Source organism: Coffea eugenioides, chromosome 6 (assembly GCF_003713205.1).
Source record: "Coffea eugenioides isolate CCC68of chromosome 6, Ceug_1.0, whole genome shotgun sequence".
Taxonomy (NCBI): Eukaryota; Viridiplantae; Streptophyta; class Magnoliopsida; order Gentianales; family Rubiaceae; genus Coffea; species Coffea eugenioides.
This window is the reverse complement of record NC_040040.1, coordinates 47,440,099-47,456,054: the sequence shown is the minus strand read 5'-3', so window position 1 is coordinate 47,456,054 and position 15,956 is coordinate 47,440,099. Positions and strand designations below refer to the sequence as shown.

The 15,956-nt window shown below is 32.4% G+C and overlaps 1 protein-coding gene across 1 annotated transcript; it reads right to left on the bottom strand.

Moving 5' to 3' along the window:
• Positions 1-2,757: 2,757 nt before the first annotated feature.
• On the bottom strand, positions 2,758-6,221 carry LOC113774266 (AP2/ERF and B3 domain-containing transcription factor At1g51120-like). Its single transcript, XM_027318820.1, has 2 exons — positions 6,199-6,221; positions 2,758-3,709 (listed from the first exon to the last, which is right to left on the bottom strand). Exons 1-2 carry the CDS (start codon positions 6,219-6,221, stop codon positions 2,758-2,760), a joined length of 975 nt encoding a protein of 324 aa, XP_027174621.1.
• Positions 6,222-15,956: the final 9,735 nt, after the last annotated feature.

The following is a 15,956-nucleotide window of genomic DNA, read 5'->3' as shown; positions in this document are numbered from 1 at the left end:
ATATTGGACTGAAATACGGAATATGGTAACAAGAAATAAATCTTCCCTGGTTCCAAGAAACCATTAGTCATGAGAGGCTTCGAGCTAGTGGAAAGAAGCTGAGTACAAGTGCATACAAAGTGCTTTGGCTCTTTGGCTGTGACTTCACTGACTGAAACAGGATAATCAAACTCCTCTACATGACCATTCAAGTGTACCACCCTTACATTTTTGCATACAGATGAAGAATCGCAAGAGAAAGAGCAACCCATTGTTTTGAAAATGGTGTGATTCCCTGGCTTGGCATTCGCTCCTTTTAAAAGCATCAAGAAGAGAACTTGACTGTGTGGAATGTGGAATATAGAACAAGAGAGCTTGACTCGCATAATGATATCTTCTTGGTTAGTGGAATATCACGTCAGGTCAACTAATTAGAATGAAAAAGTCTTTGGTATTTTGTTAGATGTACTTGTCAAACTCCTTGCAATTTGGTCTAGTGTAGTCTAACACTAATCACGAAAATTGCACTCGCACATACGCAAAAAGGATTGAGCATAGTGGAGTTGACTTGAAACGTGTGAATTGGGTTCAAATGACAAGACAAACAAACGACAATTGAGGGTTTTCTTTCCCTTTGTTGACAGCCAGTGGCGTAGGGGAGGGGACTGACCTGATCATCTACTGAATTTCCTTGGTCTCCATTGTCCCCTCTACTCAGTCATTGCAAAGACTTTAATTTTCACTTCTTACTCCTCTTTGAAAGCTTCTCTGCCTCCCTAAATAGGTTTAGATTTTTTTTTTTTTTTGTGGGATAACCAAGAAAGGTTGTATATAATTGAACAGCCAAGGGGTAGATTATCAAGCAAAACTTGTTGAAAATCAAATTGCATGCACTTTGTATATTGTACACGTCGTAGAATAGCTAATTTTAAATTTTTAGGCAGCAGTCTCTTTGCAAAGTGTAGAATGGACATTTCATAAAAATGTTGTTTGAATTATGATGCCGGTTTAAGTTTTGAAATATGATTGATGTCCATAGTTTGACCTTAGAGAATAATAGAATTTTGTTTTCTTCTTTTTCTAAAGCTGACAAAAGAGAGAAGATAGAGAATGAATAGTTAATTGACTACGTCAAATAATAGTTCAATTATTAGCTTGATACAATAGTTTAGGATTTGTGTTTTGTAAACTTGCCTAATGCTGGCTTGAACCAAACCACAGTTTGACAAGGAAAAAGAGGCAAATAATATATTGTCACAGCCGAATTTTTATTCCAAGCAGTTCTTGTTAAAAATAAAAAAAAAAAAAAACTGCCTCTATCCGAGTCTAAATGCATTTGAATTTTGAAGGGCAATTTTACTATTTTATTTTATAATAATTGTGGAAATAAAATTCAAGTTGTGATAGTAACACCACCCAAAATAAGTTGGCAATAACAAAATTTTGTTCAAATCACTCTTAAGCTTAAATATTTTTCTCTCCAAGTTCCTTCCATGTAGGCTTGTGGATAGGCTGGGTTTTGCCCAAATCCAACTTAAACCCATCTTGGTTGTGAGCTTAGATTTTTATTTTTTATCTACAATTTTTCCATTATACCTGGAGCCCCAAAGAAAATTATGGATCTAGGAGAAGTCTTCTTGATTATTTTTGCTTTCAAGCCTGTTTAGTGTATTAACCACTGGGCCAATGGCTCAGTGGCCGCCCTGTAGGTGAGGGTTGAACCATCACCTGCAGCGAAAAAAATCTAAGGGTTGTGTCAGAACACTCCCTTGATCTAGTTGGATCTGTATATCCACTAGCCCCCTACCACAGCCTCCTAAATAGAGTAGGTTATACAAATGTATCGTTGCTGACAAAAAAAAAAAAGCCTGTTTAGTGTATTACACATGCAAATCGGTTCTTTTTATATCCAGGATGAGAAATAGAGCAACAAATTAGAAGTTGATGTGAAACCTTATTGTGCTCAGGCAAATCATGGAAGAGGCAAAACAAGTGAGAATTCTGTAGATGTAGAAATCTTTCTCATGGAGAAGTGGTATAAAGTACATTTTTTTTCATGGGTTTTTTCAGTTGATTAATTATGCAAGTTTGGAAATTGTAATCCAATTTTGCTCTTTCATGTCTCTATGCTTGTTTATATATAGAGTTCAAAATTCTTTTAGGTTGCTATAGGTTCTATTAATGCAAAAATAGTATCCACTAAAGAGATTGAACTTGAATCCGATCTAGTATTAATCCACATACAAGTATTGATTTTAACAGCATGGATAGTTTAAAATTTTATTTTTAAAGCTTCCAACAATGTTGGAAAAGTATGACAACATTGTAATCCTAGTGCAAGAATGGCAACATGTTAATTAACCTCTATTTCTATTGTACTCTATCCCTTTTAGTTTCACGACTAACAATTAATCACAATCTTTATATATAACAACATATACATCTCGTGATAAGAGAAAATTTAATTAATCTAGATATCCAATTTAAACACATATTATTTTTAAAATAAAAAAAAAAGCAATAGGATATTTTGATAGACTGGGTTACATATCATTATAAACACCAAATATCATGAAGAAAATTATCATTATATATGAGAGATAATGGCCTATTTGTCAACAATATTGTTTCAGAGAAATTAGCCAGTTAATGGTCAAGAAACCTAATAAAAGTTAAACAAAAAAAAAAAACTATCACAAAAGCTATTCCATCAAGCAATAAGCAATTAGAAAAATTCAGTTGTAGACTCTTCTACTGCTTCAAGTTGTAGACTGTTTCTCAGATGATTTGCACACCAAATAGCTTTAGTCCCCCCTTTACCGAACCATTTTGTTCCATCTCTGGAAGATTATTCTCTCCCTTAGATGAATTTGTCATCAAGGCACCATCAAAACTCTCATGAAATCCACCATCAATCATGAGCACAGATTGAAGCTCATCTGATCCATCTCTGAACTCACACTGTGAGAAAATAACCAGGTCTTTTGCCCTCAATCCTTTGTCCCTGACAAATTTATTCCACCCTCGGGTGAAGACAAAGCTCTGGCTACTCTTCCAATAACAGTATCGAAATTTCCAAGACCTCATTGACGTGTCAAAGAAAACCAATTCGGCATCATCTTCACCAGCAATGTCCTGATCAGTCTCCTGTACATCACAATTTAGACGAGGGAAGTACATTAATGCGTATTTCTTTGGAATGACAAGTCGGTTAAGTTTTCCGACATCACTAGGAGTGAGCTCCTTGTGGAACAGTTTCTTGCACAGGAATCCTTCGTTGCTAGGCACTGTCGCAAAACTTTGCACGAAGGATTGTGCCCTCAAATACTCAACAAACTTGGTTGGATAGGAACCATCCTTGATCATGTTCAGAACTGCTTGTGTGCTGAATTGGCTCTGAAATTTTGGCTCCTCCTTGGTGATGCTTGTCCATGGAAAGTTTCTGTACGAGTCTCCACCACGGAGTTTGATGGCAGCACTGTCATATGCCATTGCTGCATCGATCTCAGATTTGAAAGTTCCTAACCAAATGCGATCATGGGCATATATCTGCGCTCCCCAATGTCCATTTCGTTGGGCGACTACTCCTTTGAATCTTGTGCTGGCAACATCAGTATCTTGCTTTTGGCGCTTATTTTGGATCAAATGGCTACTACTGTTTGAATCAAAAATTTCTTGGATGCTATTTGTTGCTGTACCACAAATCTCACTCTCCTCTTGCATGGTAACGCTGAAAGCCAAACATGCAATTAAAGAATAACCAAAAGAATTGGCACAAATGAGAACCTAACAAAGTTGGAAGAGGAAACTGTAACAAAGTTGGAACAAAATGAGAATCATGTTATAGATCAAAATCCAAGCCACTTATATGGATAAAACAGCATCAGATGGATTACCAATCTGGAGCAATACTCAATTCTTTTGCAAGAATTATAGAGCCATTGTATAGATAGCTTCTAATTGAGCTATTATACTAATTCTCTCCTTTCATGCCGAGTGATGACTCCTTGAGAATCATGTTACAAACAATACAAGGACACAAGTTTAAAGATGAATTATAAGTTTTAAGCTGTGTTCTATAATTCAATCAAGAGCACTATCAAGGTATAGAACAGTAGATCATCCAAAATTAGTTAGAAAATCAACTCAATCAGGGTCAGTTTGTCAATCTCGATTGAGTAAAATGATCTAGCTCTTTCTGTTAATCAGAAATTTCGTACGATAGTGCGAAAAAAAAAGGGCAAAACAAGGATGCATTTATTATGTATACTTGCAAATCTAAGAACCACCAATGTTCAATTGCCATCTAACTAATAAACCTATTATAACTGGCTAGTTCACTAGAGCTCAATAAGAACTCTTTTTTTTTTCTTTTTTTGGAGATAAAACAGGTATTTTTTTTATTACTAAAATGTTTGGAAATCTTCCAGCACCCATTTGCTTTACAAATCTGGAAGTGAATTCCAAGTTGAAGTTAAAGAGCCCGATTTGGTATAATGTACTAGGGTATGGGTTTAATGACAACTCTTTTACATAAACAAAACAAGAGAACTTGCTGCACAAGCATTCAGCTTGAGAATCCATAATTCATCTTTTACTTAAAAGTCGCTTCTATTCCTTTGAGAAAGAAATCCATAGAGAGAATAGAAAACTACTAATATATAAAAAAATAACAGAAAGGAAAAATAAAGAAAAAGAATGGATAAGGGAAAACAAAACATAGTAAATTAGTTAAAGTGTTATCTATCTCCAACATCCTACATCATGCATGTGAATCAAACCAAAGAGAGTAAAATACTGTAATCAAATCACAAGAATCCACTTGAACAAGAGGTAGTAAGACTTCTTCCCATGCATCAACATGCTAAAAGTCCAACAAAAGTTAAATCATGAGATCTTTATATGTTCATGATTCATAATTAGTAATCAGTTGAATCTTTATAAGCACATACCCCATCCATAATCAAAACTAATGTAATGAAAGTTCATATTTAAGGAACGAAAACACCAAAAGATGAAGTCTTAAGATGCATCCCAATGGCCCTTTTATGTGTCCAGCAACGAACTGAAGATGAGTACTGTGGTATTTATGCTAAGGGATAATTTAAGAAACCTCCCCTGAGGTTTTTGACAATTTCATTGAGCTTCCCTGAAGTTTGAAAAATTACACATACCTTGTCATTAAAAATGACAATTTTACCCTTAAATATTTTAATGAAATTTGCTTATTTGATATGCTTATACTTAGAATGAGTTTTAAAATTGTTTTTTCATTCTTTTTCCTTCTCATTCCTTTTTTTTTTAAATTTTTCGCCAATAAAACTGTAGAACTATTACTATTGTCTCTAGTTTCTATTATAACCAAATATCGAACTAGTAATTTTTTTGACGAGTTAATTTTATATGTAATCCAATGTTTTTGCTGATCTTTTGTTTTCTATTTTTGGTATTAAAATTAACAATAAATAAAAAAAAATAGCCCAAAAGCACTACTAAATTATGATAATTCCACTACTCCAAAAATTCATAAACTCTAAATGAATTATTTCAACATTTTCTTTTCTATCTTATAAATCTAAATCCATAATAAAATACCATCAAAAGTATCATATCATATAAAAAATTATTATTATAGTTGTTTATCAAATAGTAGATATGGAGATGAAAATTTTGGACACCTTTTCCTCATAATTATACTAAATAATCTTATAATTGTATAGAAAAATAAATTAAAACTCATTACACAAGGGCATTGTTGGGTATTCATTATGATATAACTTTCACAACGGCGAAGGGATGATAACACTTCAAAAAGAACAAATTCTTCAATTTTGTACAGATCTCAGCTTCTGGTTACACGGTGACAAGTGCGCCGGTTGGCTTGTTATTCCTTAATTTTTTTTTTTTTTTTTACAAATAACTCTTTCAAATAAAAAAAAAAACCCAGACAAAAGGAATAAAAACACCATGAGTCCACTTGTGACTTTAATATCCAAAGTAATAATTATAACTCAAAAAATCCACTTTGACATAAAAGAAAGATCGTGTATTAATAAAAGAATATAAACAATTATGATGTTTGAAGCATCAAATAAACCTTACAACATCAAATATACGTTACAGAAAAATATAAAAAAACAATAAACATAAAAATATATAGATATATCATTGTCTCTAGAAGAACAGAAGGATAACATAACCAAACAAGAGAAGCATTACCTGGCTACTTCAATAATCGCCATAGCCTCCAGGGAAAGGTGGATATCAAAAAAAAATTGAACACAAATATGTATCACTCTTAAATATGATTTTACAAAGAAGAACTTTTGACAAGGAAAACAAATAACATAAAGAGAAGGCAACCTTGTTTTATTTGATATTCCAAATCTTACCATATTTGATTCGACTTCTTTTTTTTTTCCAATAAATTCTGTCTCCTTCCATATTAAAATTTTCTCCTCCTATAGTTAAAATCAGGAGTATAAAATTTCAAACAAAATATACAAATAGCCTTAAATAAATAGCTACTTTATTTACTTGGCTTCCTTAATTACTATACCTTGAGTTTCCTTAACAATCACAAATCTCGTCACTGATTAGCAATCAGTTTGCCACATATTTTGATGGGCTAGTAATACTGCCAAATCAAGAAGTTCCTGCCAAAGTAATTATGCTCTTTGTGTACAAAATACCCTCTCACACAGTCAGCAACTATTAATGTCTCAAATTATTTTTTGGGCCGTCCAAAGTAACATCTCCTCCTCCCTTCATCCGGTATGGTTCTTGTCTATCAGTATTTAATGGAAACAAAAAAAATAGAAAAGGTAGAAAAAGGACCGAACGATCTAAAAATACGAATTACGAAGCAGTTACTCCTCTCTGATAAGAAGTATAGTGATTCTTAATTCTTTACTAGCCATAAAAGCCAATTCTGTCCGGATTAGTATCCTTCACTTTGTCCTTCTCTTCCATCTCCTTTGTCCAATCATTGCTCCGTTTCTCATCTTGTTCATAAATTTTCACAATATTTTTTTATCTTACAAACTATATACAACATGAAATGTAATCCCTTTTGCATTGCATGATAAAATACATTTGGGATGTTAAATGTAGAGGGTCATCATGTAAACGAAAGAATTAGATTATGATAATTGCTTGCAAGTTGCAAACAACAAAGTGAGGATAGTTTTGATAGAGAAAATAAATTGATAATATGTCTCATCCCTTGAGTATATTTTCTACGATTTTTTCTTGAAAACTGCATTGAGACAGAGAGTGGAAACCTCAGTAGTATGTAGTTTCAGAATTCTACATGTGAAAAATTTTGACCAGCCATAGTGACTTGATGTTAGATTTTGGTTTATTACGGTGATATGCTGTTGCTGGAGAATGGAAAAGGTGGAAAGGGTGGAAATTTTCATGGCTAATTTCTCTACCTTTTTTGATGATTTCCATGGGTTATTTCTCCAATTGTCCCTGAATAGAGGATGGAGAATACTAGAGAAGAGACGACTTATCAAAATGGACGTTCCAAAAAAAAGTTTTGTTTTATCGGGCTTGACTTGGAAGGGTAGTTGTGTGAGCAAATTGCTCTGGCAAGAAAATTCTTATTTTGACAATATCCCCGTCATTCTCATCTACACATTGGAAAATAAGAGCATTGCGTTGAAAAGAATTACATTATTAGCCACACATCCATCTTTAAGGGGATGGGCTACTTACTCATCTGGTGATAGTTATCTTATCGCAAAGTTTCACTTTTCATACTCCCTTCCTCCTCCCAACTAGCACAATTCCCTGGATTGTGTTAACTCTTCTACTCTCTTCCAACTTTTTACTCTTCTTAATACTCTCCAATGATATTTCTCACCCACTCTTTCTCCATTTTCTTCTGTGCTTGCACTTCCCTTTCCTCCCTTCCTCTCACCACCACACTACCTTTAGAGTTCTCAACTCTTCTATAACTTGTTCATGCAGCATGTTCCTTTTACCAAACAACATTTGTCTCAATTTCCTTCCAACCATAAATTGAGACTCAGAATTGTGTAATAACTCAATTTTTGTACTCAACTTCAAATTAAGTTATTTTATTATGTAACCAATGACCAATTAGGAAAAATTAAAAGTTTTTCTAGAAAAAGAAGATTCTGCCATGACTAAATTGATCATCGGTAGTTATGTGAGTCAGAATTATTTCGCCCGTGATTTGTGATTTGTATGTTGAAACTTTTATAAATCTGATTGTAGAATCATATTCAATGGCTTGAACAATTTTTCAATTGGATTATCCATTTTTCAAGGTTCATTGTAGTCTACCAATTTGCAGAATTATATTCAATAGTTTGAACAAATTTCCAAATGGTTCATCCATTTTTCAAGGTCATTGTAGTCTACCAATTTGTGATTATTTCAATGAATGGCAGATGACCATAACTAATTTTCGGACATGGCATTGTTCTTGTTTAAACTGGAAAAAACAAAGAAATTTTAGCAACAAAAAGACACAAAACAAAAAGAAAAAAAAAAAGTAAAACTTGAGCTAGACAACCAGTAAATATAGCGTCGGTAAGTTTAAAACTTGCAAACGTTTGTGACGCTACCATTGTTCCTACACATATTTGACTACAACTTTACTCCTATAAAAGTTTCACCACATGATAGCTCATAAATTCATATTAATTTCTAAAAGATGGGAAGGATAGTTTGACGAAGCAAAAAGATTGGTGAAAATGAAAACCCTTAGGCCTTAGCTACCATCTATTAATTATGTGTAAATTAGTGATAATTTAGGGGCGTATTGTAATTAACCCAATAATTAAAAGAGCATTTTACCAATTACCAAAAATAGCTTAGGAATACATTAATTCAAACACAAATTCAAGTCTCAACAATCAATTGAACGATAATGATATACCAAACTAAACCACGCATGCTAATTGACCAATTCTTGGAATCTTATTAACTTTCAACTCAGTTTTATGTCCAGTTGATGTGTTGCTTTTTTTTTATTATTTTGGGGTAAATTTTGAAGGACATATAGAAGATGAATTGAGAGGAGATTTATACATAACTTTATCGTTAATGGTCACCTACAAAAGGGTGACAATATCAATCTTAAATTTCAGAGCTTCTCACTTATAGACCTTCAATTGTAATTCTTTTCTCGACTAGATAAATCTTTACTGGCCCTCCATTGTAAAATTTTAGCACGGGATAGTTTTCTATACTGTTGCTCACGAAAATTATTTCGAAAGCACATAAAAGTAGATGCACACATTGTGTACTTGTCCATAGTTTAGAGAATAATTTTCTACACACACTTTATGTGGTATTTGAAGCAACTTTAAACTCTTTTCTTTTTAGTTTTTTGGATTTTAGTTCAACAAAGACTCTAAAATTTTTAAACTTTATGAGTGAGTGTCAAACAAAAAAGATATGATAATCCTCATTGTTCATGTCTTAGGACAATCGAACCCAATGGTCCTCCCCTACTAAGAGTGTAATGAATGCGATCAAGGCTTAGGGGAAGATTCCAGGTAGAGGTGTCAAAATAGGTGATTCAGATGGTTTGGACAGTTTATAATTGGATAATAAGCATAATTTGGTCAATCTATTTACACTCATTTAAATCAATGGGTATAAATAGGTCCCATTTATACCCATTTCTATTTATATCCATTTAATAAATGGGTATGGATATACCCAATTAGCCACTTATAAGTCATTTAAAATTCTACTTATTTTTTCTTTGTTTTCACATCTTGTTTGGCAAGAAATAAATGTATTTTATTGTCATTAGATGGGTAAGAAATTCACTTTTATATGTTTAACACTCACTAAAAGTTGAGTTTAAATGTACAATTACCTTTAAATGGGTATAAATAGGTGAATCGAGTTAACTCACTACCCACCAATTAAAGGTTTAATTAGATATTCATTTAGACACATTCAAAATTAATGGACAGATTATTGATGGCCAGGTTTGAGCAGATCAATATAATTGGATTGTGATTGATAGCTCTAGTTTCAAGATTAATTTTAAACTTTGCCTAGAATGAGGTCTCTCCTCTCCCTTCTCTCTCTAAACCTCTTTTCTCTCCCTTTTCTTTAGAACTCTTCCATCAAGATCTTCTTCATCTCTCCCATGGGAGAGAGACCAAATCTAGTCCTTTCCCTATGAGAGGAAGTACTCTTTATAGATTTTAGTTTATCTTATTTGAATAAATTCTCTTCTAAAATTTTCTAATGAGAGATTCTTCTCTCCTAGGATCTTCTAACGAGTTTCTTCTCTCCTAAATTGTTCTAGTAAGAGTTTTATTCTCTTTTGAGTTTTCCTTGTGAGAGGTTTTTAAGTTTTTATCTTTTTGAAATTTGAGATTTTGTAGATTTAGAATCTAATTTCTTAGATCAGCAATTTCTCCATTATTGTCAAATCTAAATTTCTCTTTGGACTTGAATCAATTTTAAACAAATCTGTTTGTCAGCACATACACTGATGTATTGGGTTACAATAATTCATCCAGATTGAAGATATATAGGAGCACCAGTTTTATCTTTATTTGTATTATTTTCTTAGATCTGTTGTATCTATTGATTTTAGATATATCTGTGTCTGTATCATATTTATTTGATGTATTTTCTATCATTAGTGCAGATTTATTTGAATGAAATAATCTTTTCTATCAAAAAAAGAATGGGTCTTTCCTTGCACTTCCTTTGCTATGCTTGTGCGTGCGAGTGTATGTTTTTTTTCTTTTTTTTTTCTTTTTTTTGCATCTTTTTGTAAACAATGTACAGAGTAGTACGCGGCCTTGTGTGCATAGGGCTTTCAACCCCTTGAATGTAAGCTGTTTCGCTCTTCAATAAAAAGTTGCCCCAAATAAAAATGATGGTCCTTTTATTTTGGTTACAAGACCCGATTATCATCGAGGCCCAAGCCCAGAAAATGCCAAGAAGTTGAGAACATTGTTACGATAAGGCTGAACCATTCTTGTGCGCGATATAAAAACTTTTCCCTTGGGCAAGCAACATTTGGTCATTTCTAGCAACACTTTTAGTTGCCAAGTAGCCTAAAACAAAAACTCTATTGTTGACCGTTTGGATTGTAACAACGAGAAAGAGAGCCAATTACTATTTTATTATGCAACTCAAAAAATGAAATCCCTTTCCAGTATTTGTACTCATAGTGAACATTTCAATGTCAGGTAGAGTTAGATTCAATTCTTACGAAAAGAAATTTTATTCTAACTAGATGTTAGTTTTAATTCCATTATTTGTGATCCGTTTCTATTAATTTCAGTTATGTAAGTTACTTATACAAAATTAACTAACAAAAAACAAAGAGTTCAATATCAATCTCACAATGGTTAACAAATTTGATTGAAATACTTTGATCGAGTTTTAAGTACAAGGGATATTGTTAGAATACGGCTTCTTTGGTAAGCAAGTTTTTTACCAAGTTTGTCTGCTACAAGTTTTTTAACAACTTTTATAACAGTAACTTCAAAAAACTTCTCCAAGTTTTTAAACTATACATTTCAAAATAGTTAAAAATTTACACACTTCAAAAATTTTTCTACAACTTCTACAGTAAGTCATAGCAAAATTTTAGACAAATACCCCAAAAACTCACTTGCCAAACGGGGCCGTACTTTACATATATAATCGAGTCAACAATTAAAAAAGTAAAATGTGAAATTATATTAGGCGATGAGACCTAAATGGTCCCTCGTTTATTATTTTTCTATACATTGTGGAAGATAGATTCATCTATTACCATCTCTTATTCTATTTTTATCCAACGTCCTCTCTTGCTTGGCACACATAGTTGGACTATGTCAAATCCTCCAAGTAGCAAAAGTAACATTTATTGTTTATACCGAAATAGATGCACCAATGGATTACAAAAATGCCAATAAAGTGCCATACGTACTACAAAAACATTAACTATTTAATTATCTTATATGAATTACAATAAAAAAATTGTCTTGAAATAAGTATGTTTTAATCATTAACATATTGTAGATCTTGAGAATTTCAAGGTTGTTGTACATTAAAAATCAAAATTCGTGCATTTGTTGAAGAAATCTGCAAATTTATTGTCCATTTATTATAAATTCGGGCATAACAACAAAGTGCAATTTAATTGATAAAATGCTTCATTTATAATAAATTGCGGGTTCAATTCATCAAGTGATAGGTTTGAGTTCCACTGTTGATCTTTTAGGAGAAAAAAGAAGAAAAAAAAGTCTCGAGGCAAATAGTGTTGATATAGGCATTGTTATATTGGCATACCTCTTTTTGATATGGTGATCACTTACTACATTTCATGCTCATTTATTCCAAAGTAAAAAGACATAGACAAATTGCTAAGAGCTCTCTATATACTCATGACCAATAAGTCACAATCCGATTCATTAGATTGATGGAGTTTTGCTATTGATCTTCTTTAACCCCAAAAAAAAAAAAGAACCAAAAAAATTGGACCAAATAGTATTAATCTAAATTTGATTATGTTGGCATACCGCTTTTTGATATAGTGATCCCCGCTCGCCCGAATTCATATTCATTTGTTTCAAAGTAAAGTTTGTTAGACAAATATATTTATAGATTTGCTTGATTACCAATGGCTTTGTCCTGTTAATGTAAGCAAAATACAATAGCCCATTTTCAATATGTGGTCGTTTTGAAAAAATTATTCAGACTAGCAATATTTCAGATTGGCCATGAGCCCGTGAGGCACGTGCACAAAGGAACACCAAGTAGATGTATGGAGGACCTAAGTAGCCAGCTTTTGTAATCCTTTTGATAAGTTTAAAAGTCTTCAAACTAAGCATGTTGAGATTGAAAATTGGCCTTCTCCCTTTGGATCCTTCTCCAAAATAGGTTATTTTATTCTTAACCTTTCTTGTCATTTGCTGATCATTGTTTAATGGAATCATTGCATTAGGGATAAATTACATATAACCCCCCCTATGATTTCGTCTATTATCACATAACCTCCCTAATATTTTAAAATAATAAAGTGAAAACTTGACGAAAAATAGAGTATGTAATGCCATTAATTAAAGTACCAACAGTGCTTTTATTTAAATGCTAAATCAATTGACTGTTTAACCACCTTGTATACAAGCATAGGGGCATTATGTGGATAAATGTAAAAATTAGGAAGGGATAAAGTGGATATTTATATAAACCATAAGGGGTTATATTGAGATTAAAATTTTATCACACGCACTTTTAGAGTGCGTTTGGTATAAACTCCTTAACTGATTGCGCATTTCATTTATTTTCCATTTATATAAAACTATAGGGGAATTATGTGGCTATTTTGAAACCTTAGAGGAGTCATCTGCCATCATATAAAATCACAGGCAGGTTATAAATAATTGACCCTTACATTAGATTAGTCTTCTTAAGACGGATTAGTGACATGCTTACGCACGAGATTTTGAACAAACTCACGTTATGCTGAGCTCATGTATGTGGCAATTGGTGCTTGTTTAATTACCTAGTTGCTCACAAAGATACAAAATTACCAAGTTATACAGCTATAAAATGGAAATGGCCAATTGCTGAGTCCGGCCTTGATCTGAACTCTGAACCCATCTAGCTGTGCTATTATTCTTCAATTTTCTTGTAATCATGTTGCAACAATTTTCCACTTTTTTTTTATAAGTTGTATGTGTCTCAGAATTCGCCTTTGTCAAACTCGATGAAAATGGAGCCAAATGATAGGAAAGAGAAAGTCAAATGCCAGGGTGGACTTGGGGATCTCTATAGCGTTGGATCCGGGTCAACTTTTAATTTCACAAAGAACTACTTATTTGGAAGCCAAGTTTTTTGTCAAGTTTATCTGTTATACGTTTTTAAAAAATTTTAGCACCCCTGTTTGGAACGTGAGTCTTTTTGGAATTTGTCTAAAACTTTACTGTAACTTGCTGTAAAAGTTTTTTAAAAAATTTTTGAAATGTGTAGATTTTTGAATATTTTAAAGTGTATAGTTTAAAAACTTTGAGAAATTTTTTGATGTTACTGTAGTTAAAGTTTTTTAAAAACTTATAGCAGACAAACTTGGCAAAAAACTTGAATTTGTTTAAAAAACTTCTGCAGTAAGTTACAATAAAGTTTTAGACAACGCCCAAAAAACTCACCTTCCAAACAGGACGAGACCTCTATTGTGCTGAAATAGGAGGAATGAATGAGTTGAACAATACGAAAGAGCGAATACAAGTGAGAAGTTTTAAGTTGAAAATCTCTTATTTACACTAAAAAAAATCGTGCTAAAACTTCATTTTTGCGCGAATGATAGCAAAGTGCAAGTACATCAAACAGGGCACATATACATAAATCCTTTTTTTTAAATAAAAAGGGTAATTTTGTTCCTGCACTAATAACAGCAAGAACATTAAACATGACATAATAGATACATAGAACTGAAAATCGATTGATATAACAGATACAAAAAAAAAAACAATAAACTTAATTATAATATTGAAGTACCTTCCATCAGATGAATATCATTGCAATCTAATAAATCTATGTGCTTGTCTTTCAATGGTTTATCTGTTAAAAACTGTTTTAGGCCCCAAAAAAGGAAAAAAAATTAATCACGGTCTAGATCAATTACTTGGCAAGTTTAATAATTGATCTCTAACTAATCTCATATGCCAATTATACACATAAGGACTCCATAATCTTACCTGGATTGTATGTAATGTGAAATTAATAAGCTCCATAATCTTGTTTAGAGATAAAATTTCTCCATCTCTGAGTGTCGATGCGAAAGCCCTTCATTGGCATGTAAACTTTTAGTGGAACCGACAATCTACGCTGACCTGACTTTAGAATGGGATTAATCTGTTATAAATAAAACAAAATAAAATAAAACAAAGATCAAGATCGATACAAGGCTATAAAAACAAGGCTATAAAGATCAAGATCGATAAATAAAAAAAAAAAAAAAAGATCGATACAAGGCTAGCTGGACTGGATTTGGATTTTAGGTTATGTACTACAACACATTGTAAAAATCACCACGTATACGTACAAATTGTTCCAGGATTAAGTTGGATAATTGGAACTCCATCTAGTTTGTGGCATGTATCAACTTCGCACACTTAAATATTCGTGTAGTATGTACAAATTACACCCCAAGAGGATTTGACACCCAAAAAAAAAATGGTGCTGCTTCGTTTTGGTGGGATGTAGCTGGGCTAAGACACTAGTTTGAAATACTATGCTATCACTTCATATACATGTGAGCGTATTTATATAGGAATCCACAACCCTAAGAATAACAAAAACTTATAACTCAATAACACGACAAATTAACATACAAATGGTAGGATGAATTAAAAGAAAAAAAAACTCACATACAGTATAATTTAAAGGATTAATTTTTCATGCACTCATAACGTAGTAATTTTTTTACACTAATAGATTTGGATGTATGTCACATATGCATGATTTTAATTTTAAATTTAAATTTATGTTATGTGACATAATTTAAATCTACTAGTGTACCAAGAAATTTTTTTTGTTTTCATTTTGGGTTTTGGGTGGATATTTCTCATAAGATTTTATTTCGGTTACTTTTGGTTAAGGCTCCACAATGGAAGTCCCTAAAATACCTCTTCTGGGTTGCTCAATTGGGAAGCTGATGGAAATTATGCGGTGGCGCCGCCGCTAAGCTCCTTGATTGGAACCGAAATATAAGTTTAGGGATTAAATTGGTTATAATTAATGTATAGGGACTAAATCGAGGAAAAAAAAGTTTAGGGACTAAATTAGCAATTTTTCCAAAAAAAATTTGTACACTGATAGTATATTAAAAAAATTGTCCTAAAACTTCTAATTTGTGAGGTGTTAGTAGTCAATCTTGACTATTAAGCAAAGTTCTCATCAGCAATACTACTAATTGAGTGATTAGGTGGTAATTAAAGGTTGGGACTAGTCAATATTTATCCAAATGTGGT

Excerpts from the sequence above, each read along its gene's own strand:
- LOC113774266 (XM_027318820.1), bottom strand. The coding sequence starts at position 6,221 with ATGGCGATTATTGAAGTAGCCAG. Across the intron at positions 3,710-6,198 it reads GCGATTATTGAAGTAGCCAG|CGTTACCATGCAAGAGGAGA; the intron begins GTAATGCTTCTC and ends TTTGGCTTTCAG.